Source organism: Anomalospiza imberbis, chromosome 3, assembly GCF_031753505.1.
Source record: "Anomalospiza imberbis isolate Cuckoo-Finch-1a 21T00152 chromosome 3, ASM3175350v1, whole genome shotgun sequence".
In the NCBI taxonomy this organism is placed as follows: domain Eukaryota; kingdom Metazoa; phylum Chordata; class Aves; order Passeriformes; family Viduidae; genus Anomalospiza; species Anomalospiza imberbis.
In genome coordinates this window covers 106,412,632-106,438,493 of record NC_089683.1, presented here as the reverse complement: position 1 = coordinate 106,438,493, position 25,862 = coordinate 106,412,632, and the positions used below count along the sequence as shown (strand labels likewise).

Genomic DNA, 25,862 nt, shown 5'->3' with positions numbered 1-25,862 from the left:
GATGCTCCTCTGGGAAATGCACGCAACATTATTTGAAAAAATATTTCCTTTCTCTTTTGACCTTTTGGCTGCTGAGGATCCTCAGCTGCAAAGCTCGGTCGTGAACTAACAGTACACATCTATTCACGTCATTTCCCTACATATAGGAATGTGTTTGTGGACCAAAGACTAATCAGGCAAAGGATAAACTCAGTTTTCGTTTTCATCTTTTCAAAATACACAGCAGTACTCAATTTTTGGGCAAGATGCATATTGTTGGGCTATGGGAATCTAAGGGTCATGAGTGAAAATCACAATTTTGTTTTTCAGTCCCTTGAACAGGGAACAGATATTTCAGGAATACTGCTATGAGAACAGGGAACTGCATGCTTTTCTTGCACCAAGAACAACATGCGATATTTAGTGTTTCATATGAATTATTAAATAACATCAAATCTTACTATTTGCTAGAAGGAACCTTATGAAAAAGAAACATGATTTTGTTTTCTTCCGGCAGACAGCCAAAAGCACTGGACACCGGGTCTGCATAACAAAAGCTGATGCTGCTGTGAGTACCTAAACCCTTCACAAACAGCCTCCTTTGTGTGCTGTGTAAACTGTTGCACATCCCACCGTGTGAAGGCCACCAAACAAAGCCCAAGAACCTGTCCCAGCTTTCTTGCCTTCCCGCTGGCCTCCCTAGCTGAAGGAACATTTGGCTTGATGGTTTTCCCTGCAACCTACAGGAGATTTTTTACTGTGATCATAACTTGCAGCTGTAGCTTCTTTGGGTTACACCACCACTGATAGCAAAGCAAAATCTGGTTTAGTGGCTCTGAGGCAGCCCTGCTCTACAGCTATAGGTAAGAGTACCTAAGCTACAGGAAGACCCAGGGAGGATTCCTGCCTTCCCTGGTCTCTGTGCTACATGTGATTCCTGCTCCCCCCCAGGGCCATGCTGTCTGTGGGCTTCCTGAGCTGGTTAGCAGAACACGTAACTTGATTTGTTCCATATGTAACGACTGACAACAACTCTGTGGGGTGCTATTAAACATTTATTGCCAGGAGTATGGGAAGGTTATATATCTCACTCAGAGCAAGCTGTCTAGATGTGAGTTCCTCATGGCAAGGACCTTATGTGTTTCTTCTCCTTTTCTGACAGGGCTGATGATGGGGAAGCCACCACACTGGAATCAGGCGTCCGCAGTGGGATGTGGGTGCGAACATGGCTAATGTCAGTGTGCAAGACCCATGGTTCCAGGATTTGCCAGCAGGTAGGGACCACAACAGTCCAAAAAAGGCATCAGATGTCTCAGATGTGATTTTCCCACTATGCCTGGCCCTGCTCTTCTTCCCAGCTCTTTTCCAATTCTTTTATCTCCATCTGGTTGGCGAGGAGGAGGGCAGGTGCGCAGGCACAATGCCTCTCAAACTGCCCAGCCCAGAAGACCCAGGAAGGGCAGGGAGAGCCCTTGGCAGTGGCAGGAGGGGAGAGAGAGACACACAGGAAAGGTATGAACACGTCAGTGGTGGAACATCTACACCCCTCATGGGCAGGATCTGCTACTACATCCTCCTGGACAAGGCCAGCATTTTAGGTTAGACAAAAGGCCGGGAGTTGTTTCCAGTTAGCTGGATGCTCTGGTGTGCAGCAGGGAGCTCTAGGATGATTTTTAGACCTACCTACCTAGTGTTTACAGTGCACTGTGAAGCACACTATTGAATATACCATGTTAGATTTTCAGCTGCAGCTCAACATGTTTTTCCTATTTGCATATTTGTAATTCTTACTATGATTTTTCTATCACAATTATTTGTGAAAGCAATTTTATTTAACTTATATGAATAACTACCTAAGATATGAATTCTTGGCAATAAACCCTGCTCACAAATAAATGTAGGTGCAAAAAGAAGGGATAGACTTTAATCTTCTGGTCACAAAATTTAAAACAAATGTATGTGTTTAAACACACTATTCCATAAAAACTCTCTCTTGATTTTTAAGATTCTAGTACTTCAAGTCAGTCAAATAATGAAAAAACAAGTTTGTTTTACCCAGGCACTCTGCAGCATCTGGGCAATAACAACAGAAATGCCAGGGTAAAAGTACCATGGCTTTGACACCTTGTTCTGACTAAAAGTAGTCTGTATTTACACACAACTTAAATTCAAGGGGCTCTTCCTGTGAGCACAGTTTAGCTCACCTCCCTTGGGTCATTCCCATGTGGATAGTCACAGCCTGTAAGGGCAGTGAATAGCTGTAGCTCTTCTCTGTTTCTAGTTTCTGCAACTATTTCATAGAACAAGCTGAAAACAATTGTTTTCCCCATGACACATCTGGAAGAATATTACACCCACAAATACACAATGTTCCTGCTGCACATGCCACTCCCCACACATGCACCAACATAACTCATCTTATTTGTGTATCCACCAAATACTACCACGTTTTAGATCTTGCTTATTTATCCAATAGTTATTTTCTGGTTCCCAAACCACCACACGATTCTAAATTTGTACTTACCCTTACTCTAAAAATAAATATGAAACCTTGTTTCCTCTACTTTTTAAAAAAAGCACACGTTGGACTGAAAAAGGCTCTCATACCAGTTATCCCCAGAAGGGATAACTGGTATGATTTTCAAGATTATAGATTTACTAGTGGAATGCAGCTACCACAGTACGGCTTGTGCATTTGCACAGATTTGTATTTGAAAGCTGATGAACAAAAGCCACATGTTGAAAAATTCTATTTTGCTTGGCCTGCTCTCAGCGATGCCTCACCATTCTCATTTCCCTCATGCTTGTTTTTACAATCCCAAAATGCCCATACGAGGCCTGGAACACAAACCTACCATAATCTGGCTGCTCCTTGGACTCAAATGTCCGGTGACTGGGTGCATGACCATCCCACCCACCGAGAGGGTTTAGGAAGTTGCTGTCCTCAGTAGTGCTGTCATACTTGTAGTCCTGGTCACCGCTGCTCATGCGAGTCAATGTGGAGGACCTCTGCCACCAGTTCCTCCAGTCGGGTGATGGGGCTGGCCAGCTGGGCTTGCTGCTCTCCTTCTGCAGATCCTTGTCTGTCTCTGTGTCCGGGCTATCTACCACTTCAATGGTAACCTGTGGGATTCAAAACAGACCAGCCTGGCTGTCAGTGCCTCCTCTTTGTCAGTGGGAAACTTTCCCTACAGCGAAGACAAGGTGCTGCCTGGCAAAGGGGCTATGCAATACCATGGGTTTGGCATGTTGTAAACCATATGCAGATTACTGAGCCCAGAGACGTGCAGAGGCTGAGTGATTCTTTCTGCTCCCTCTGCTGAATCAGACCTCGGAACCAAGGCTAGGAAAAATCCTGCACAAAATAACAACACACGCTGTGCCTAAAACCCTTGCAGCAGAACATATATGACCAGGAAAAAGAAAACCAAACCTGTACACTATGCTGAGGCTGAATTTGAGGCAAGCATGAAGCACACTAATGTGCAGAGCCTCTTCCAAGGACTTGGGCTGACTCAAGATAAGCAAGGCCATGTGTGTGAAGGTTAAGATGCAGAGTCCAGGTATTGCTGGGTTTGCATCTGTCTTGCCCCTCTGGCAGCAGCCCAGCTGTTACTGCAGCATGAAACCACACTTTGTGGTAGTGATGGGAGCCAGAAGCTCCTCTGACCATTGCTGAGTAAGCCACTTGCTGCAAAACCCTTTAAAGTAGATCCTTTTGTCATGCTGAAAGAGTATAATGACCTGTTATGGTCAACCTGTTTATGGTTTCTAACGGAAGCCCAGAACCAAAATTCAGTTTGCTGCCCATTTCCCTCACATACATCACAAATGTCAATATCATTCTGCACAGAAGCAACCTTTGATTATTGCTTTCTGTGCTGAACAATGTGTCATTGCAAAACTCTTGGATAAATACCATGTGTGCATATAGGTGGCTATTTAGGTAGAAACAGAGACTAGCCATCAGAAGCCTTGGCTCTGTGAGTCATGCAAGCATTGGCTGGCCACAGATAGATCATAAAATGCTCTGATGTTTCATGCTAATATGGTTCAGTGATTACACTGGACTGGCTAAACAACCAGAAGTGACTGTCAGACATATCTATAATGTTTAATAGGTAGGGAGGCATTCTCAGCCTTTCAAGATGGTACACAATGAAAATCAGGTTGTATAAAACAGAAATCATGTACTGTTATGCTAAAAGTAATTTACACCGCTCTGTGGATGTGCATTGTACATAAAATATTCATTTTATACAATTGTTATTACTAAAATCACAAGATACACACAAGAAAAAGGAAGAAAAGGTCACAGCTACCTGTGATCCACAGACTGTGACATAGGAAGCAAAGCAGAACTGTCATATCTTCAAAGCTGCAAACACAAATAATACCCACATATCCTTTCTTCGGAGACAGGAGATTTTGAACCTATTTCATGCTTTGCATTTTACCATAGACCAGGCCATTGAAATGAAAAAAATTTGCAGGCTACTACGAAGCTCCACTGGGAAAAGAGCAAGAGCAAGGGAAAGTGCAGTAGTCAGCCTAATAGCATCTTTACACAAAGGGTATTTCATTCCCAGCCTAAATATGGAATTGGAACGATTACTTCATTAAACCTCAGTTTCTACAGACCAAGAATTAAAATGGATTTCATAAGCTTGAAAACATCAGAGTCAGTTCAGGGATTCAAAATTGTTGCCTCTATCCAAGCAAAACAGAGTTTTCACAATAAATGAAAGGAAATCGCCTTACTGAGCGGCAAACACTGCCAGTGGTGGGGCTTAGTACTCCCCACCTGGAAATCAGTACAGTTCTAGTACTTTAGCAGCAAGTATTTTTAGGACCACATTAACTTTCTAAGCAATGACTCAGCAAAGTGGAAAAAAAACAAACCCTCTGATTGAAAAAAATGATAATTGTTCCATATGCTTTGATAATCTGTAGCTGTATGAAAGTCAGTCAGTGTGAACTGGCATTATTTCAGACAAGGACAATTTGAAGAACCACAAGAACTTGATTTTAAATAATGATTGATGATGCCAAGTCAGCGTAAGGAAAAGAGGGTTTGCAGGGACAGAGAAACATTTGCTGAGCTTGGTGCTACACTGGTGAGGAAAGGCAGGTGGAACACCCACGCTTCCAGTGTCATCAGACCCCACCAAACCTCCAGCAGCGCTGCCACTAACTCATTTCCAAGACTGGAATATCTGTGCAATCAGCCACTTCAGTCTGTTTTTACCTCTGAGGAAACTTATTAGAAAGGACTCTAAAATGAGTTTTCCAACACACTGCCAATTTAAAAATGAAAAACAGCAGAAGCAAAATCCAGTGTGGTAGTCTGACACATATCTATGTTCCCCTCTCCACTGCTTTAAGCTTTGATTACCAAGGTGTTTATTGTGGAATAAAAATCATACAGTGAAAGAAATTCTGTAAAGAATCGTGGGATTGTCTGGACTGCCACTCTTGGAAATTAGAAGCCAGCTTCAATCAGCTCTGGTGTTTTCAGGGACTTGGCTTAATGGACCTTCCAGAGGCTGGGAGGAAATCAGTGCATAATCCTAGTAATCCCTCCTCCACTCTATGACCCAGAAGTTAGGGCAGAATAGTGAGAAGAGACTGCTGTTCCAGGTGAGCAATTGCTCCCTTATCCCAGTCTAAAATTTTGAAAAATGAGCTTTCACTGAGTTCTTCCCAGTACTTACAGATAGACTTACAGTGTTAGTCCATGGCTGCGCTTACACATATACTTGTACACATACATAGCACTGAAATATGTAACTTGTGTGATCAGTTTCTATACTGGGGACTGTTTATAAAAAGGAATAAAGAAATCAGGAATTGGAGAATAAAGATCAAGAACTAGAGTAATACAAACCAGGCGTTTAGAGAAGCTCTGGAAAAGCTTTCATACTGTGTAAGTATTCCAACAAAAACATGTTCTCTTAAAAATTAAAAACCAGATCTGGTTAAGCAGTTCTATCTTGGAGCCCATTTTAGAGGCTGATTTCTTCTTCCAGTGATTATCAAAATGGTAAAGATTCTTCTTTCTCAAGATTCCCAAAATGTCTGTGGTAACAGAGTTCTTGTATAAATCCACAATCATCCCCAGAAGCATTCAAACCTAAAATAAAGCCACTTTTATGGTTGTATGAGCTAGGAATAAGGACATTAATCTGGAAACTGTTAAAAGCAATTGGGGTAGGCACATTAAAACAACAGATTTGCAATCAATTTCTAATGAAACAAGTGCATCATGCACAGATGTCTCCAGACACCAACATCCAATTTTCTCCTGGCCAAAAATATACAGAAGATAAATATTATCCCTGCCTGCTAGAGTGCACAAAACGTTCTGTGTTCCTTGTCCTGAGACAATGTTTCTGAATTCACTTTACTGGTGTAAACATTGCCCTAAGTGACTAGAAGATTATGTTTCAGGAAGAACCATGTTTTCGATGTTGTGCAAGCAGCGGATCCTACAGCATTTCTATCCTGTTTTTTTAATGCAATCGATGCAAATTTTCAATACAGAACTTGCCATTCTGGGTAGGATATACATGTGCAAGTCAGCAATAAGGTAAGTATAACAGGAGAACAGAAACAAGTTCAGTATGAGATTGAAATGGTACATCTGGCTTTACATCACATAATTTTAATTAAAATGAATGCTAACAGCAGTGACAGTAATTTACTTCCGGTTGTGTCACATCACTTAGAACAGTTTCTGGACTTGAAAAGTGAAGGTCCCTCAAGGTTTGTTAGGATCAAAGAAGACAATGTGACTTGAGACCTGAAATTTCTATTTAATGTTGTCAATACTATTTGAAATCTCTGATGAGCCCAAATGAACCCCAGAAATAAAAATGTGTTCTAACTCTGAATTCTGCATTCTGCAGTGAGCTCTTGTTACAGCATGACATAAAGAAACCTGCACAGCTCTGGTATTGACAGTGGTTTAACCTTGGCCCCCTGGACTTTGGCTCTACCTACACAAGCCTCTCCAGCTGGCCAGAGGAACAAGCAGTTCCTGCAAGGCTCCACTGTGCTTCCAGTGCTGCACCTGGCAAGAACTGCTTTGCTACTACCTCAAGGTATTAAACCTTATAGGCCTTACAAGAAACTAGCACTACTGGAGCCCTCTGGCTCTTCCTGTGCTAAATTAGAGATGAGACTTGTAGGACTGGTCAGACACTGTTGAGTCTTCTGTGACAATACCAAGAGGGTGTTGCTTTCCCATGCACAGAAACCAGCAGCTTCAAAGGTCAAATATAAATGATAGCTAAAAAATACACCTAATAAAATGTGTGAAAAGTGACATTATGATGCAGGTGGATGTGAAGGAAATGGCCATGGGTGGACCTGGAGAAGAGTTGAGGCCTGCAGTTCTTTTTTCAAAGCAGATCATACGGCCTTGTTTCTCTGTAGTTGCATATGTTCCTAGAGTGGGTGGTTTTGTGTAGATGTGTTTCTAAGAGAAGGTAGTAACCCAGTAGGTATCAAAGAGAGAAAATAGGTAACAAGTAGATAACAAAGCTAACATAGCAGACTGGAGTGGTGTGACTGATGAATATGGCCACAGGCCTCCTGGCAAATGACAAAGACGAAGCAGGCATTAACTTCTTCTGCTTTAAAACCATTCCTGTCAATTAACATGGTTATCAACATGGTTTTAAGCAGGAATCCTACCTGTTTCTGTGCAATTTTCACCCAGAACATGTTACCTCATCAAAATGTTTAACACATCCATTACAACTGGAGCTCACCCAGCTGGGTTTCAGCTCTCTTGGTCATGAAGCTTGACCAAGATCTAAGTTCAGTGAGGAACATTAATATCAACAAAATGCCCTTATTGCCCAAAGAGGTTGTGAACTCCCCGTCCCTGCAGATATGACAAGGCTGGACAGGGCTCTGAACAACCTGACCTAGTGGAAGGTATCCCTGCCCATGGCAGGGGGACTTTAACTAGATGATCTTGAAGGTCCTTTCCAACCCAAACCACTCCATGGTTCTATGAGTTTTGCCTTTTCTGCTCATTTCTCATGGTGTCAAGCACTGCTGGAGAAGCAGCAAAGCAGTGCAACAACAGAGCAGCACACTCCCTGACCCTGTTTTCAGTAAACAAATGTGGGAAATCACTAATAAAAAGAAAAGGTGAGGGACAAGAGCAAGAGTTCAATTGCAGGTTGAAACATCTGGCTACAAATAGAAGGTTTGCTGCAGAGGGTGGAGAGGTTGTAGAAGGCTGCTTGGAACAGACAAGAAAAATCCATCAGAAATGGAAAACAGGCAGGTTCCTGTACACCTCCCATGTGACTTCCTTCTGCTGTTCAGGGGAAAGAACAATTCTGACTTTGAATAATAACCCTGACCAATTACAGGGTCTTCATAGGCATCCCTTGGCTGGTCTGTCAAACAAGTGCAAACCTAGACAGCAGGGATTTTCCACTTGTGAAAGGAAAAAAAAAGTATAATCTTTAACTATAAACTAGTTTATAGTTAAAATCTATAAACTTTTTGTAATCACCTTCTCATCTAGAAGTCTTCCAGGCATTGACAGAATCGTTAAAATGACAAAAAAGAAAACAAAATACCCCAAACCAAGCAGCCAGACTGTGCTCAACAGCAGTGACTGTGGTTACTCTCAACAACCAGTGTGGAAGCATTGCTGAAGCATAAAATGCCACTTTAAATGATGGGAGATTTTACAAGGCTGGAACACCACAGGAAGGCCAATAAGGGTTGTCCTGGTCATGTATGCAAAGAGTCATATTCATTTGGATTACTGCAGCTCTGAGTGTTGCTTCTGAGGGTTTTCCAGAGACAGTCTGCTGTACTTACATTATCATCTCATAAGTACGGTGGTACCTGGGGTAATCTGAATTCCTCTGATGGTGTTCTGATACTCACTTTTAGTTCATCACTAAAAGAGCACATAGCAGGGCATGATACAGCAAGCACCATCTCACAGGAACCAGAGAAGAAATGGCCCTGAAGAGAACTCACTGGAGCATTTTTTCCACCTGCTGTTTTGGAAGAATTTTATGCCTCTTTCTTAGGTTTTTAATTCCCAGGTATAATTTCCATTTTAAAATGTTATTTTTGGTTTATGCAGTAGAAGGAAAAAGAGGGTTTGAGTCTTTGAGAAGAAAATATGGCCATTGTGCTATCTTAAAACAGAGGCTGTTTTCTCTGAAGGACTCTTTAAATCAACACTCCCAGAATTGTAACTTACAGATCTGGGAGCCATTGTGCAAAAAGAAAAATAAGCATCAATTCTGTTTTCACCTGCCAAATAGCTGATGAGAAATTTGCAAGTCAACATATGTCTCTATTTCTGTTGAGGTCAATATAGTACTGTTTTAACAAGCAAGAATTCACTATAATCCTGATTTTTCGTAAAAGAGTAGGCCAACTTTTACAACCTTTGGGCAAAAAAATAAACTTTCTCTGACTCTGTAAGGAATTAATGGGAGTTTTATGTCCATGAGGCTTGACCAGCTGTAAGACTGTCAAACAAGAACTTAAAGAAGCTTTGTATAATCACTATTTACTCACCTAAATAAGCAGAATAAATTCAGAGTAAATAAAATGCAGAACTTAGGGAGCCTCTTTCTGAAAGGGCTCATCCTTGTGCACAGGGGCTCTGGGATCAATGTTGCCCCTTTCCAGTTTACAGGACCAGTCTTCCCAGTTCTCAGAGTCCAGCAAAACTGCTGACATAGTTGCTGACAAATTTCCAAGATCGAGTGGCGGAAAAAGAGGTCATCGCAGCAGCAGTTACTATGAAAACAAGCTGAGGAACTGTTTCCATCTCTTTTATCCTTGTGTCCAAACTTTGTATGCTGTTACCACTCAAGAAAGGTTTTTGTTTCCTCCTGTCCTCCTCTGCAGTTTACATACTTTTCAAATAGTGATGTTTCATGATTTGCCTTGTGCCACAATCTGGGGTCCCTACAGCTTCCAATCTTCCCTTCTGTCTTAGGTTTCAAGATGTGACTAGGGGTGTGTATTCTGTTGCCATCTGTTAGAGGTGTGGTAGTTGTCTTCTGTTAATTGGGCAGTTTTCTTCATCTCTTCCACAACCTATCCTCCCTCTGGGAAATACTTTCTGTTAATGGGCCATTGAGTCTCACAGCATGACTGATAAAATTCCATCATCCCATTGTGAGATGCTCCACCCAGAGGACCAGAGGGCCAAGCATTCCTACCTGGATATAATCAGAGATTTGGAACACCACAGGCAGCCAGCACTGGATTCCCAGAGAAGTATTTTCTTCTCCGCTGGTTTCCCAGAAGAAGACCAGGCCTATCTACACCACCAATGGACCTTCAGAGGAAAACTCCACCCTGCTACAGGATCACTGCTTCAACAGAACCACAGCTGGCACTGTAGGAGGGCTGAGCCACCATTTAATCAGACCGCTACCAACATCCTGACCAACAGGGTGTCAGGTCGTATTCTGACTCTGTCAATGTTGGGGTTTTTTGTACTATTGCACTTATTTTAATTTTCCCAGTAAAGAACTGTTATTCCTATTCCCACATCTTTGCCTGAGAGCCCCTTAATTTCAAAATTATAACTCAGAGGGAGGGGGTTTACATTTTCCATTTCAAGGGAGGCTCCTGCCTTCCTTAGCAGACTCCTGTATTTTCAAACCAAGATACCTTCTTAAAGCTTTCTGGAATGGTTCTCCTAGCACAAGAGATGTGTTCCATCACCACATGTTGAACATGTTTACTCCTTCAGCCTGTCAAGTATTAGACCTGCCCTTGAACCCAAATCTGTGAGATTTCTTAATGGTCCAACTCATCTACGGTGAACGCAAGGGAGCGATGCTGTGGAGGCAGCTTCTTCTCACCCAGTCATGGGTAAGAACCATGCACTGGTTTGGGTTGGAAGGGGTCTTAAGGATCATCTCATTCCACTCCCCTGCCATGGTCAGTGATATCTTCCACCAGACCAGGTTGCTCAGAGGCCCATCCAGCCTGGCCTTGAACACTTTCGGAGATGGGGCAGCCACAGCTTCTCTGGGTAACACCTGTGCCAGGGCCTCATCACCCTGAGAGGAAAGAACTTCTTCCAAAAACTACTTGCTAAAACTACTAAACTTATCCTCTGCCAGTTTAAAGCCATTCTCTCTTGTCCTATCACTCCATGCTCTTGTAAAAAGTCCCTCTCCAGCCTTCTTGGAGCCCCTTTAACACTGGAAGGTGCTCTAAGGCCTTCTATTCTCCAGGCTGAACATCCCCAGCCCTTTCAGCCTGTCTCCAGAGCAGAGGTGCTCCAACCCTCTTGGGCATGTTGGCCTCTCACCAGCAGATCTATTACATTTTTACATACGTACTTCTTAGACATATCAAAAGGATGGTAATTTTGTGGGCTGGGGGACTATAAGAAGCCAGGAATTAATTCAACCAGAAAACCAGATCTATTAGTGCATTGTTTTTATAAGCAAATCATAGGCAGAACAACATTTGAATTTATTGTTTTGGTTAAAAAAGACTGCTTATTAATGCCAATTTTGCTTTAAGGCTCTGAATTAAAAACAAATCACTCATTTTTTCCTCTTTCCAATCCTTGAAGTTTCAAGATGCAAGTGGCTTGTAAGAGGCTGTTCCAAACACAAGAACAGTTTGAGGAATAACATATAACAAAGTTTTTTGCAGACAACTTTTTTTATACTACAAGCAGCTGCTACAGAAATTAACTCTAAGTCTCACTTCCATACAGAGGAATGCATTTTGAGCTGAAACTGAAATACTTGTTCTCTGTCAGCCTTTGGGATGGTAGCATTTTATAATAGCATACAAAATGCAAATCTGTTCACAAACAAATTTTACAACAGTAAATTAAAGGCAGAAATTAAAATACCCATTTATTTTCAATGAAGGTAATATGCTCCAAAATGGCAATGACAAAGATGGGTTTAGTATCACAAACAGGTCTACATTGATCTCCACACTTATACAGTCAACATTATTCAAGAAGAAATTCAGAAAAATTTGCAATGTGTGCATTAACTTAGAGAGAAAAAGTATGCATTATATATATTTTATATATAATACTATATTACATTATATTGTACTATATATATTCTCTGTTGGTAGAGATGGATTGTTCTGACTGCTCATCATGGAAGCGAGGTTGAAAGTTGTCTTGGCTCAGTAAAATAACTCTGTGTAAGTTATAAAATAGTCAGATGTTAATATAAATTTGTACCTGAATGTTGGGATTCTGCCCATTGATATCTGCTTTTGACAGGTCAGGGAAGTTTGGGAGGTCCAGGAGAAAAGACCTGGGTCCATCTCTTTGCAAGGACGTATGCCCGCTCTCCTGCCTGAATTGCTCCTTAGGAAATGGCCGATGGGCAGCCTGGAGATTGGGGTATTCTCGTCGCTCCTCGGGGTTCAGGGTGAAACTGTCTTCAGGAGAATGGTCCTCTGCAGTCAGTGTGTTCTGGGGAAGAAAAGCAAGGCCCAGTAATGACAACTGAGAGCATGTAGACCTCCCAGTGCCCCCATCCCTCCAGTCACTGCAGCCTTACAGCACCCAGACCCACGGCTCGCTACTGAAATACAGATCTGTAACCGGCTGACACAAGATAAAACTAAGTCAGACTTGGGGACTTAGTTCTTCCAGGCTCCTGAACCATTCCAGCCTTGTGGCAAGCACCTACAATGGACACAAACATCAGACATAAAACAAACCTAGAAACATGAGGCTCTGAAGTAACCCCGGGAAATCAAATCATACCACATTAAACATGTCCCTAAAAATGCTGAAAGGCATCCATCTTAAATCATTTTAGTTTGCTTTGCTCCAAAGTGAAGCAAAAACACTGACTGCTAAGGCCATGTTGAAATTTATGGGATTAAAAGATCCTACCGCTGAGTTGGCAACCTCCCCTTCTCTCCCCTCAGTCTGCAACAACTTCCATCTCATCTCTGAGTTCCTCACCCAGTTTCTCTGGTCTTGAACATCTGAACCTTCCTTCCTCTGGGATCTCATTTTCATGTTTGCCTAATGGTGGGATTGAATTTCACCAAGCTGTGGGTCAGCGGTTAATGATTTTGTTATTGTTGAGCTGTTGAGCGTACTTCTGGGTTTTGTAGTATATTACAGCAGGATTCCTCTGAACCAGTAGCACTGCTGCCACTGCCTTTGACCTCACCAAGGAGACACATTTAGTATCAAAACACTCTCCCTGGGTTAGGACTGGCCTGGGGACTCAGGGAAAAAACAGCAGAGAAGCCAAATCCTCTTATGGCTACCAAAAAAAAAAAAAAAAAAAAAAAAACCTAAAAATCCCCCAAAAACATGGATCAGATTCAGCACAGGTTTTGGGTTTGACTCAGCTGAAAAAATTTTAGCTTGAGGTCTTAGTATGACTGCCTGGGGAGTTTTTATTTTGAGTTTATAAAGAGACAGCAAGCATGGAGAGGGTAAATGTTAAAGACCTATCTTTTAAAACAAGCACAATTAAAGTGGAATGGCCACATGTGGTTCTGGCTCTACTGAAGCATATTTTTGCCAGCATTTCTGGTTAAATGCAATCTCCATCCAGCTCCCCTGGTTCAAATTAAGCCACAGCATACCTTTAGCTAAGCTCTCAGATAGATAACAGCTCCAATGCTTTTTCTTTTATTTTGTGTTTATTTGCTTAGAAAGTTCTAAATTGACCTTTAAAGGGATATTACAATATAACCTGTGCACATTACAGAAAAATATTCACTGAGTTAAAATAAACTAAGCTTGAAGAATTAATCTCAGACTAAGTGAAATTGTCTCAAGTAAAAATGAAGGTAGTTCTTCTCTACCCTCCTCACTGCCCTCTATTTGTAAAGAGCAAAAACAATTTAGCAGAATTAATATTGCTGTTGTATTGTCATTCCCAGAATAGTTACAGTCTGAAAGTGACAAAAGGGTAATTTTATACATTTATCTACAGCACAGATACAAATTTTGAATTAGTGTATGTGTGCAGTGCTAAAAATGTGTATACTCCTGATAGTCTTTGCTTGAAGGCTAAAACAGGCTCTTCTCTTTGCTGGAGACCAGGAAGGACTGTCAGATGCCTTTGGTGGCCCACCCGTTATTCAATACAAAGCAGAAAGCAGATCACACAGCAGGAAGCTCTGGGAAATTAAACTGACGGCCACTTAGCTAACTTTAGGTTCCTTACTCATATGCTACTGCTTTAACTTAACACTTTTCAGATAGAATTTAACATGCTTGGTTCATGAGGATTAAATGGCTTTTCAGTTATGTCTGACTAACAACAGGGTGTAATAGTGCTGTGATTAAATTACTTCAGTTGGGAACAAAAAAACGGGGTACTTAACTATTTTTAGTGGGGTATCATGCCCATAATCTTTCCTTTATTAAAAATAAAGTAAGATTTTATTAAAAACTAATAAAATTCTCACATAGGATTCCATACTTTCCCTATCTGTCTGCTCCTTCAGGAGCATCCTGATTCTCCACATTAACATACCATGCAGCTAGAGCTGGCCAAGATCTTTGGAGACCCAGATTTAAGTCTCTGACAAGAGTTGGTGTGTGATCCTGACAGGTCACGGTCTGCTGGTGCTTCAGTGGGGATAACAGCACTTCCCTTCCTCACTGTGATGTTTGAGGGGAGCTCAGCAACTACAATAATAAGGGCTATATAAAAAGTTTTTAATAGTATCAAACAGATGGAATATCACATGGAGTTAGTTAGGAAATTGTCATGGTGAAGTAATGACATCAGGCTGATTGGGCCCACTACCAAGCTGCTTGGGGCAGGAACTGTCATTAATTACAGACCGAGGGAGACGGGGCTGCTTGACATTGGAAAAAAAAACAGAGGGAGGACAAGATAACTACTCCATCCCAAAGGCTGCTGTAGGCAAGGGAGGATGGACCACTCTGCTTGCCCAGGGTGGACATCACCCAGAGACCCCAGCGACACATCAGGTACACATTTCTGATGGCAGCGACTGCCAAGCCCCAGCGTGGGACATGGAGCTTGACTTCAAGAGCAGGGTTGGCTATTGCCTGGCAGGAATGACCCAGGTTAAACAATGCTCTGCCTAGAGGCAGTGCTGTCTCTCACAGTCCTTTACACTAGGAAAGCCCAAGACAGGAGTTCTTGGGTGTCTGTGGTGAAATGGAACACAGGCAAGTGGAAATGCTCAGTACGTGTGATCATTCCAGTTATCTGCTCATGGTACGATGAGTGAACGGACATTTGTTTCCAGTCAATAAAATGAAGAGAATGTCCATTTTTTCAGGAAGATACTTCTTGGTGTCACGTCTAAGCTGACCTGCAGTGTTATTAGAAATGTGCATTTCTGGTAAAAAGATTAAAGAAGCTGCCACAAATAAAAGTGAGCTTGAACTGCATATGAAGAAAAGACTATGCTCACCCTGTGCTACTGCATTAGCTCTGCAAAGGCTCTTCCAAGACCCATATAGCAGGAAAAAGTGTGTTCTTATTGCAATGCCAGCATCCTTTCTAAAGAAAATAGGGTTTGTGTTCCAAAGCTAACAGACGAAATGTGATTTTTCTATTTTAAGGGGGATATTCTTTCCTTATTTTTACGTTATTTCCCATGTTTATATTTCACACTGCTTATTTTTAGGTGTACACAATTTTATTACTGATGCTTTTGGGAAAGCAGTGTTGTTTGCCTTCCTTTAAAAGCTATGTCACTTCATTCAGAACTACTGACTCAGTTTCTTTGAAGTTATGACATTTCTAATTCAGGCACACTGGTTTCTTACTCAAATGATGCATCTGCTCTAAATATTTCAAGATAAAACACTTTTCCCCTCTTCATTTAAAAGGATTATTCACAATGTTTAGACTTTCCATTAAGATGTTTTTAAGAGGTTACTCATACTGGCTGTAAGCTACAGTTCTGCAAGCCCTGTGGGATCAGATAATTGTAGAAGTTCCTAATACAAAAACAGCTTAGGATTTTTGAGTGTTCCAAGTGTGGACAGTATATAAAGGCAAGAAGATATAACCCATTGTTACGGATTGTGTGACAAAGCAATGAAATAAACCCTTGAGAGAGAATCTGACACATTGTTTGCATTACAGAATAACACACCTTGCAAGACCCATCTCTGAAAAAGGGAGGACAGTAAGTCAGTACATATCAATGTGTTTGTGTCCATCTATAAACCACAAAAGAAGAGCAATTCACAGGGATTTTGTGAGGATAATTTTCACTGCTGGTGATCCAGGTGGAACTTGCACTATGGCAGGGTTTAAGACTCCAAGGGACAACACTGCATGCAGGAAAAATGTTCTGCCTGATATTGCAGGTTAATTCTCCAATAATCAGTTTGGTATTTTAACATCCTTTGGCTTTTCCATCATGTTTCTCCCTCTGTCACAATAGACATGAGGTGCAGGGAAATGTACTGTTTCTTTTCCCCACAGAGAAGCTGAACAGAAATGGGAACTTGTAAAAATACCAAACTAGGGGAAAACGGAATTTCTCTGCAATTTTGGCAAGTAAGGAGTCCATCTCCCTCCTCTCTGCCTTATTTTAATACCATTTCCAGTTCTGGAAAACAACCAAGACAGAGGGTAAGTGAGGAATGACAGTAGATATACAAAATATTCTGAAATAGTTGCTCTTCCTATGCCCTTGATATTTATTACTTTCCTTCATTCACTCCATACTTGCCAAAGCAAGGGCACATTTGCAAGCACTGCTAATTATGGAGTTGAGAGGATTTTAAGAAACTGATACAACTTTTATTCTAATAGCTTCCAGGAGCAAGGGCATCTATTACTAAATCCCTGCTGCAGCTACATTGTTTTCTTATTTCTTGTATTCTCCTTTGAAATATATTGTAGAATGATCTTGACAAAATCTCTTGAATTGAAAACCGAGGGTCTGTCACTGCACTTTCATGATGTACCTGTACAGCATCTTCAACCACCAGCAACAAATGACTTTTATTTATTAGGAAACTTCACAGATGCTATATTGCTATCAGAGACAAAATGAGGCAGGAGGCCTGAGGCCTTCACAGAAAACCATTATAGCCATTAGGACTGGTTTCATTTCCCACCTGCCCAAACAGATTGTTCTCATTTTGAAGGCTGTTGTGGGTTTTCAGGTTCGTGCTAAATGATCACTTTAAAATTAACCAGTCTTGGGAGGCTGAGTAACATACCAGGATACTACATGAGACTCTTAGCACCAGAGATCCAAGACATGTAATGAACTTGGGTGATGTAATTCCTGGAGTTTATTTATGTTTTTCATCTATCATGAGTATAAACAGCACAGGACCTATCAGGCATGTTAAAGGAGCAGGCAGCGAGGGTAACAGCTGAGAAACATTATCAGAGATACACAAAGATTTCTTTTATGATTAATGCCACATACAGTCCAGGCAGTCAGACAGGAAGTCAAAGACCAGAGGGGTGCTACATCAACCACTCCACTACTAAGACATTTTAATTTTTCCTTAAAATGAGCTTGCCCCTCACTCACATAGAGCAGGAAAAGTGAAAAACCTTACTTATCTTTAGAAAACTGCACAAACTAATTGTTCCAATAATAAAAAGTGCATTTTAGATAATCACTGCTAATAAGTAATTTAAAACTGATGGCACTGGCTTGTACGTACACAATTGTTTTCACTAAGCAGGTCCAAAATAGAGCAACTGCTTTAAACATCGTGCAAATAAAAGATGAATCACTGATAACAGTTGGTAATATAATGATAATAATAACAATAATAAAGTTCTGTTAATCATGGTCTGTGTTTTAATAGTTTTCTATTATTCTCCAGTTCTCCAGCAAAATTGGTAAAATGACAGTGTAAGCAGTTCTAACTTGCAGTACATCTGCCTGTGTGACTATGTGGCCATGGACAGACTAAATCCAGTCACCCCATAGTGTACTGCTCTGGGACACATGAGCTTCAGGGCCTGTATGGCTCTTGAAGAGATTTTGTCTCTGTGAGGAATAGGATGGAGTCACAAATACTGCTGCAAGTTAAGAAGTTCATGGCAGACATCAATCCACAGTCACTGCTGAAGAAGTGCTCTCTGTAGATGCTGGGTGCCAGTGGCAAAGTGAGGCGCTTGGGGTGCCCCAGTACACACCCAGTCCACCACAGCTGGTTGTCTGCTGTATGCTGAAATAGCTATCAGGAGCTGCATACAGCAGAACCAGGATCTCAAAGCATTTGGGCACATTTATCACAGAATCACAGCTTTCAAATTTTAGGGTTTCTACACTATAAGCTTGTCTGTGTAGCCCTTGTGGCTACAGAGAAAATCTTGATGACTGAATGTGTAGCCAGGACATGTGGTATGACTGCAGAAATCCTCAGGCTGTAGGGTTGAGGGCCCCTTCACATCTAGGAAGTACCAGACAGCTCTTTCGAGACACGTGGCTAACACTATGTCAAGACCCTCTGCAGTGGAGGAAAAGTCTGTTGCCTTGTTTAATCTTGTGAACTGATACCTCCTGAGTGCCAGAGTAGCTCTAACACCATTCTTCCCCTACTGAGCCAGTTTATTCTCTTGCAGTTGTCAAGCTTTGGTCCATCCTTCGTTCAGATTCTGCTTGGGAGTTTTGCTCACCGAGCTTCCTGCCTCCCCCACAGCCCTGGTAAACAGTGGGTCCACATCTGAATGGTTCTGGCAGACAATGTTTTTAACTCTGAGCTTAAGGAGAAAACCAACCATATTATACTAAAATCTGGCAACCTTTTGCTGTTGTGGACACACACATTTCACATCACAGCTATTTTTTATGCTCTGTTGTTTGCTTGTATTTCATGTTTTCATTCAGCTGGAAAATACAAACAGTATGGTTCAGCTTGGAGGTGAAGAACTGCCAGTTTGTATAAACACTTTGATAATAGAAACTTGGTGGTGATTACAGCTCAATGTCTGCTGGAAAAAAAACAGAGGCCCTTTAGCAAATTTTCTAACGTAGTACAACACTGGTGCTTTGTTCTTCAGCATATCTGCTCAGCCATGCAGGGGACAGCCAAGCACACAGAATTGGATTGTGTACGGCTTTGACAGATGCTCATTGCCAAATTTTGCTTCTAGTTGCCTAAGCTGCTGATAAACATTTAGTTATTCTTCATGACTCTAAAGATTTCCCTGTAATCACTGCCTGGCTGAGCTCTCCACACAGGACATAGTGATTGAGTGGCTGAACAGGCAAAGGTACAGCTGAAGAGTAGCCCAAGAATTCTACGCCAGTAACCTGTGCTGCCAAAATGCAAATTCTTTAAAAGTTCTAATTCTTTTTAGGCCTTATTAAAGACTTGCATAGAATCAGTAGTAAAATAAAGCTTTAAAATAGAATTTACTTATACCATTGCTCAATTTAATTAAACTAGTTTAATCTTACCCATCATCTGAAATCTGCATCATAATTTACACATTAGGTTCCAACAGAATGGGAAAAGCTGCCTTAAGCTGCAATCAAAACTGCAAAGGAAATTCAGAATATTAATATTTTTTTTACACAACCCTTTTTTCAGGCTTTGCAGGTCAGCACACAAAACGTCAGTGTAAATGAAAGAAAACAAACATACATCTCAAGTTATTTTCCTGAGTTTTAAACTATGTCCTTTTGCAAGTTTATTCTACTAAATCACTATGGCTAGGATTTCACTAGGTGAACCAGCTTTAATAAGTGAAGTTTTTATCTCTCCCTAGCTAAAAGAGTAACCTTACTTGAAGCCTTTTCAATTTCCAAAGTTGCCTTCAGCTGTTAGTTTCCAAGAAACAGCTATTCCCAGCCTCCAGGTCTCCCTCTCATATGCCACTGAATATCCACCCTATGCTTTCAAAAGTGTCTATGACTCTGGCTGTGTTAACTGGCAGATGTTTTTAGAGACTAGAAAGTGTTTAGTCCCCATGGACTAAAAGTTACATGATGACTTCATCACATAAGCAAAAGCTAATGACGGGAAAGCAAGAAAGCAGACAAGTGTTATATTCCAAAAACATGATGTTTCCTGTGCTTCTGGCAAAGCTACTTCTGTGCCCAAAAAAAGGCAAATCACTTTAGTCTTGGTGCTCAAAACACACACCATCAAATGGCTGCGAGAGAATTTATGTGCTTCTCCCTTAGCTGCCTTCCCCACCAATACTCACTTTCCTTTGGATGGAAGTGAGAGGGTGAAGGCAGAGGAAAGGCAGTGTTTGTCCACCTTCAATATCTGTGCACCAGCTATGTGCCTCACAACACTCGCTGGAAGGGGTTACTACACCCAGGAGTTTACAGCAAAACAGCAGCAGAAATCTGAGCGGCTGCCTCAGGACCACGCACCTCAGCTCCTGCAGGGAAATACTCTTTCAAGTGCACAGCTTTACCCTCTCTGTTTAGAAAACTCTGGAGACTGATACAGGAGCAACTGCAAGTAATTAGCATATATGGCATCTGCACACAGAGGCAACACTTGCTGTGGTTCCATATCAAGCCATCAACAGTGGACATCGTGCTCTCTCTCTCCACCTCCCTGAGCTGCCTGAGTGACGGATCAAGAAACCAGAGGACGTGGATTCACAGGAGAAAGGCCTCCCTCCAGTGACATGATGGGGAAGAAGAGCAAGTGAGTTGATAGGCAGCACACCATGGCAAGACACTGTGAAGACCCTTCTCTGTCTAAGAGGGGAGAAAGGATGTGCCCTGGAGAGAAGTGCGGGCTTTTTGTATCATGAATTCAATGCATGTATATATAAATTTTCCTAGAACAATTAGGGAGGGGGCTATTTCCTAGAGCTGATTAAAGAAGCATGACTTGATTTTCAATTTCTAACGACTCGGGGGGCATTCCAATCGACTGCAGGCAGGAAATGAATACCATACATGAACTGAACAAGGCAGATGCTTTTGAATCTGACACTTACGTGAAATGAAAATATCTTCATTTCTGTCTCCCTTCCACCCCATGATCACTAGTTAGTTCTGAGCTATTTTTAGGAGAAATGGCTTTATTTTTTAAAGTTGTTATAGTCTTGGCATGTGCCTGAAGCCACACAGATGCCACTGACAATAAAGTGTATTGGGTGCAGGCAAAAAACATCTTTAGATTAGTCCCAGCAGCCCAACACAGCAGCAAGGTAAAAGAGTAAAGATAAGAAGCTCAGTTTTGTGTATCCTCACCTCCTCTGGCGAGGAACAGAGATGGGACCCTCGTGGATAAGCCATATCCAGAGAGGGAGAACAGCTCTATACAAAGAGAGATCCCAAAGCAAAACCAGCAGAGACACTGAAGGCTACGGCTCAGAACTCACTTCCAGCTGCTTAACTCTGCTAAAGAGACAAATACATATATATTCTCCTCATACAGCTCTCACAAGCAAACTGCAATAATTGTCGTGGTAGTATTATGGGATTTATAACCCAATATAATAATGTAGTTGTTGATCCTTTTATCAATGGTAGCAGTGCGTTTCAGGCATCTCTTTACCCCCACTTAGTCCATATGTGTGCAAACACATGATTTCAGCTGCATACTCCTCTTGTATTTTATTGTAGGATTAGGACAAAGGAAGAAAAAAAAAACCAGAGAGGTGGTATTAATCTGACCCTTACTCTGATGTTATGCAAATAATGAGTTTATCTTGATGTTAAGACAGCCAAAGCTATATTCCTAAGAACATGAAAAAACGATCCTCGTAGGAGACAGAGGAAGACAAAGGGATGGGTGAAAAAGGCAGCTTTGATTTACATTATTCAAAATGCCATGAATGCCACATCAAAGAAGAGCATGAATGAAATTCACATCCACTGAAGGATTTCAGCAGCTTTTTCAGAGCTACTGATCTCTCAAGGGCAAACCCTTTTAAACACTATGTGATGTCTCTAACTAGCCAGAACTCTCACCTTATACTGGCTGAGCCTGATGTAGTTTGCTTTCAGCAGCTGAGGAAAACAGAAACAGCCAAGACAACACTGTATCTGGGTTTGACGTAGGACACACACATCTGAGCACAGAAATGGAAGGTGTGCATTTTCTGCCCTAGATGTCGCCTCGTTACATCTGCTGCAGAAAATGACCATCATGGTAGATGTTAACTAAAAACCAGATTCCCCACTGACAAGCCATGTGTTTGGTGACCACGGAGTGCTTGGTCTGAGGACAGACTGCTGTCACTCTTATGAGAGTTCTGGGCAGGGTTTGTTTGCTTAGTGCTGAGTCACTAAAATTATAAAGTCACCTCGTATTTTGTGCAAGGAATAAGACATCTAAGGGGCTACTGCAACTCAGCTGGCAAGCAGTGACTTGTTCATGAGTTTGGATTCATTGGTCTAATCTGAACACCTAGAAGGCACAGGATCCAGCCCTAAATCAAGTGCTGAACTGTCAAATGCATCATGGAGTGGCATGTTCCCCTCACCCCTTCCCGTCCTTGGGACAGATGTCTTTGGAGTCTGGTAGACAAGCTTCCCGGTGTTTTGCCTTGTCAGTGGACTTCAGGATCATGCCTTAAGCAAGAGCCACTGGAATTTGGTGTAGTAAAGCAATTTAACCTGATCCAGCCCCAGATCATTTCCTAAGAGCTGCCCTTGGGCTTCTGATGTGGATCCCCCTGCAGCAGGCTCATTGCTGCTGCCATCATCACATCCCTGTGAACACTCCCTTCTTGCTGCCTTCCACATTTGCTATGCTGCACACACGGCTGCAATGGCACATTATGGATTATTTGTCTCTTTCCAAGCTCTCCTCACATTTTTAAGTCCATCTGCTCCCACCAGCACTCAGCACATCTTGGTACCTTGAACATTTTCAGGAAACAGATGACCCTTTTCCTCCTGCATGTTTGGATTGATAGCTACTGCTGCTACCATTTCAATACACATAAAAGTTCTCCAGGACTCTACCAGGCTAAACATCTCGTTTGAAACCTCTGTCACTATTCTTTTGGTACACCTGAAGTCACAGGCAGTGTGGCTGCCCTGGGTCCCGTTTGAGATATATATTCACAAATGTTAGACACACACATATCAAGTCCCTCATTCTTTCCCAATAAAAGCCTGGACTTTAAAGCACAAGGTGAGGAATAGATACTCTATTGGCCTGCTGCAGTGAGTCTTTCATAAATAACGTGATGATCAACCCCCAAAATGGAAAGCAATACCCCAGAAGCTCTGTCCTGCCTGACAAACATCTGTTTTCCTCTTGTAGAAAGGAATAACAAGATAGAAAAAGTCAAATGCTGAATGCCTAAACAAACTGAATTAAGAAGACATGGTAGGAGTAATGATGGATGAATTGTAAGCCACCTGAAAATTTTAAAGTTGCCGTACTCTTCTGCAGAACATTAAGCCTATACTGCAAACCTCCAAGAGACAGGGACTGTGCTCTATAAAAATCAAGATGAATGCAGGCTTGTTTTTATATTATGGAGGTCCTAATCCTCCTCCTCCTCTGCCTTTGCTCTATTGTTACAACATCAAAGACCAACTGCTGGCCAAGATACAGTCAATATGAAAAGGGCGACCAGCAAATTTACTGCTTGACTTCATTCCCTTTAAATGGAATAGACACCGTGGCCCTTTTTCAAAGTCCAAACACATACATATATCTTTTTTATTGGACATCATGTACAATAAAGTGAAGCTGTAACTTGGACAAAAAATAGAACACCTTAAAAAAATCCCATGAGGTGAACATTCCTTTATAAAAATATCACTGTGGTTACATGCTTTGAAAAACTCCGGGCACTTCACAGGGCAAAAGGCATGGACTGGCTAGGTTATAGTTTAGCTAAGATGCATACCCACGCCTGATATTGAGTTGGTTTCAAAAAAATACCAACTAATAAAAAGCAATATATTTAAGACGGAATGCCAGTGTCATTCAAACAAACTGTAATGGCAGCATTCATGTCACGAGAATCATTAACTGCTTTATTATAGCCTGCTCTATGCAGTGAGTCTTTACAGACTTCTTCAGTCCAGAGAATCTTAAAATCAGGAGCACAAAATGCTTATATACAGACTGCATCTTAAACAACTCCAGTCTGATTACTGAGGTAACTTCCAGAGGCACTTTCAGATGAGAATTGTGTCAGTAGGCATTAAAGACAGCAGCAGTTTTATTGCTCTCACGTTCCTAAATAGAAGAGAAATAATTTCTGGCTATGATATTAAATAGTGCATAAACAATTTACATGATGCAGGAGGAAAGTATAGTGGGGTGTTACAGAATCTCTGCTAGACAGCTATGGTTTTCATTTTCTGTTTTAAACTATTAATAATCTTTGTTTCTTTGGGTAGCTTGTGCAAACAGACATTAGTAGATATGTGGTTACTAATGTTATATTGAGACCAATCTCACACTTATTTTAAAATCCGGCACTGATGGATATAGCAGGTAAAACTAAGCAAATTTATGTTTTATCTTGATAAACTTCAGCAGCTGCTTCCAGTGGAGTAATGATGGTTTCTTCCGGCAAAAACTGCTGCTGCTGGGTTACTTTTGAGGCAGTAAAGACACCAAAGCTGTGTAACTAATTTTTGAAGCACTAGCTTAAAAAAAATAGTTGTCTTATCACTGGGTCCTCTTCCCGGTTATTTCTGTTACAATTTCTCTGCTGTTATGTCCTTCCATCACAGCCTGCAGCACATCTCTTTCAGTGCAAGGACCTCACCTCCTGCTCACTGTTCCTGGGTATTCCTCTGTTTGAGGAGGTGTTTTGACTGGGTGCTCAACTCAGTACCTGAGTGCCCAACTCAATGAGAATGCAAAGGCAAGATGCCTGAAAGGAGTATTCAGGAAGTTAAACCTGTCCCATGGACAACATGGATCCAGTGACGGCTCCTTAGAGGAGAAGGAATCCACTTTACTTAGAGTGGCTCCAGTGGCAGAAACAGGTGGGGCACTATTTGGCTTTTATAGATACTTACAGAGAACTCACTGGTTTTGTCATGACAACTGATCTCAACAACCATGCTGGCAAAGAGGAAATGTTAATCTTCCCAAGGAAGAAGAACTACTGTGGAACAAACACCCGGATTTTTCAGTGCAAAGAAACATAAGAGATGGAAATTAATTCATGCAACATGAAGAAAGCCACACGCCAGGGCCCAGCTCATCTTTATGGACAGAGGTCCTGATGACATGTGCTATGTGCTTATCAGTTCTGTGGAAAAACTGAGCTTTGAAAGATTCATATTCAAGAGGATCTTGGCTCTGCAGCTGACACAAATCATTGACTTGTCTTGCTTTGTGGAAGTCAGTGGAATGAGGTCAATTTAAACACACTGAGAATGCAGATCTAGCACAGGAGCATAAAAGCCAAGGGATTTTTGAACTCTTCCTGCCTTTCAATGTGCACTGACTCCACCAAGAGTGTGAGAGAAAGTTTTCATCCCTGATTTTTCCCTCTCGTCTTCAGGAGCACTTCCCTACATTAAAGGCTTAGAGATGAACAACTCCAGGCCTGCTTTTGTCCAGCTAGACTGCTAGAAGAGAGGAATAAAAAAGATATGACCCATGTCTATGAGTTCTCTTAGCACTTGAAAAACAAGGACAAAAGGATAAAGGAACTGCTTACCAGTAACGCCCACACCAGCTCCTCTAACCAAGCATTCTGGTGCCACAGAAGTGACCACTGTGGTGAGCCATCCCTTATTACAATAATAAGTTACATTTCACTTTGTTTTCTTTCTTTTTCTGGTATTTCAAATCGAAAGTTCATGGAAATACCAACACTGGAAATATTCTGTTCTTGCTGATGTACCAGTGAGCTCACTACGCTGTTTCTTGGAAATGTTATTCATCTCTATGCTTTGGACTATGAATTTAGCCTGGCATTTACTGTCTTTAAAACCTGTAAAAGAGGCACAATGGCCTTAAAGTGCAACAGTAACCA

The 25,862-nt window shown here is 41.5% G+C and overlaps 1 protein-coding gene across 1 annotated transcript in view; it reads right to left on the bottom strand.

Moving 5' to 3' along the window:
- Positions 1-25,862, bottom strand: part of ISM1 (isthmin 1) — a 40,282-nt gene that overhangs the window by 6,005 nt on the left and 8,415 nt on the right. The window contains exons 2-3 of the mRNA XM_068186304.1: positions 12,212-12,448; positions 2,835-3,102 (exon numbers count right to left, since the gene is read on the bottom strand). Of these exons, the coding sequence (XP_068042405.1) occupies positions 2,835-3,102; positions 12,212-12,448 (505 nt within the window). The remainder of the gene's footprint in view (positions 1-2,834; positions 3,103-12,211; positions 12,449-25,862) is intronic.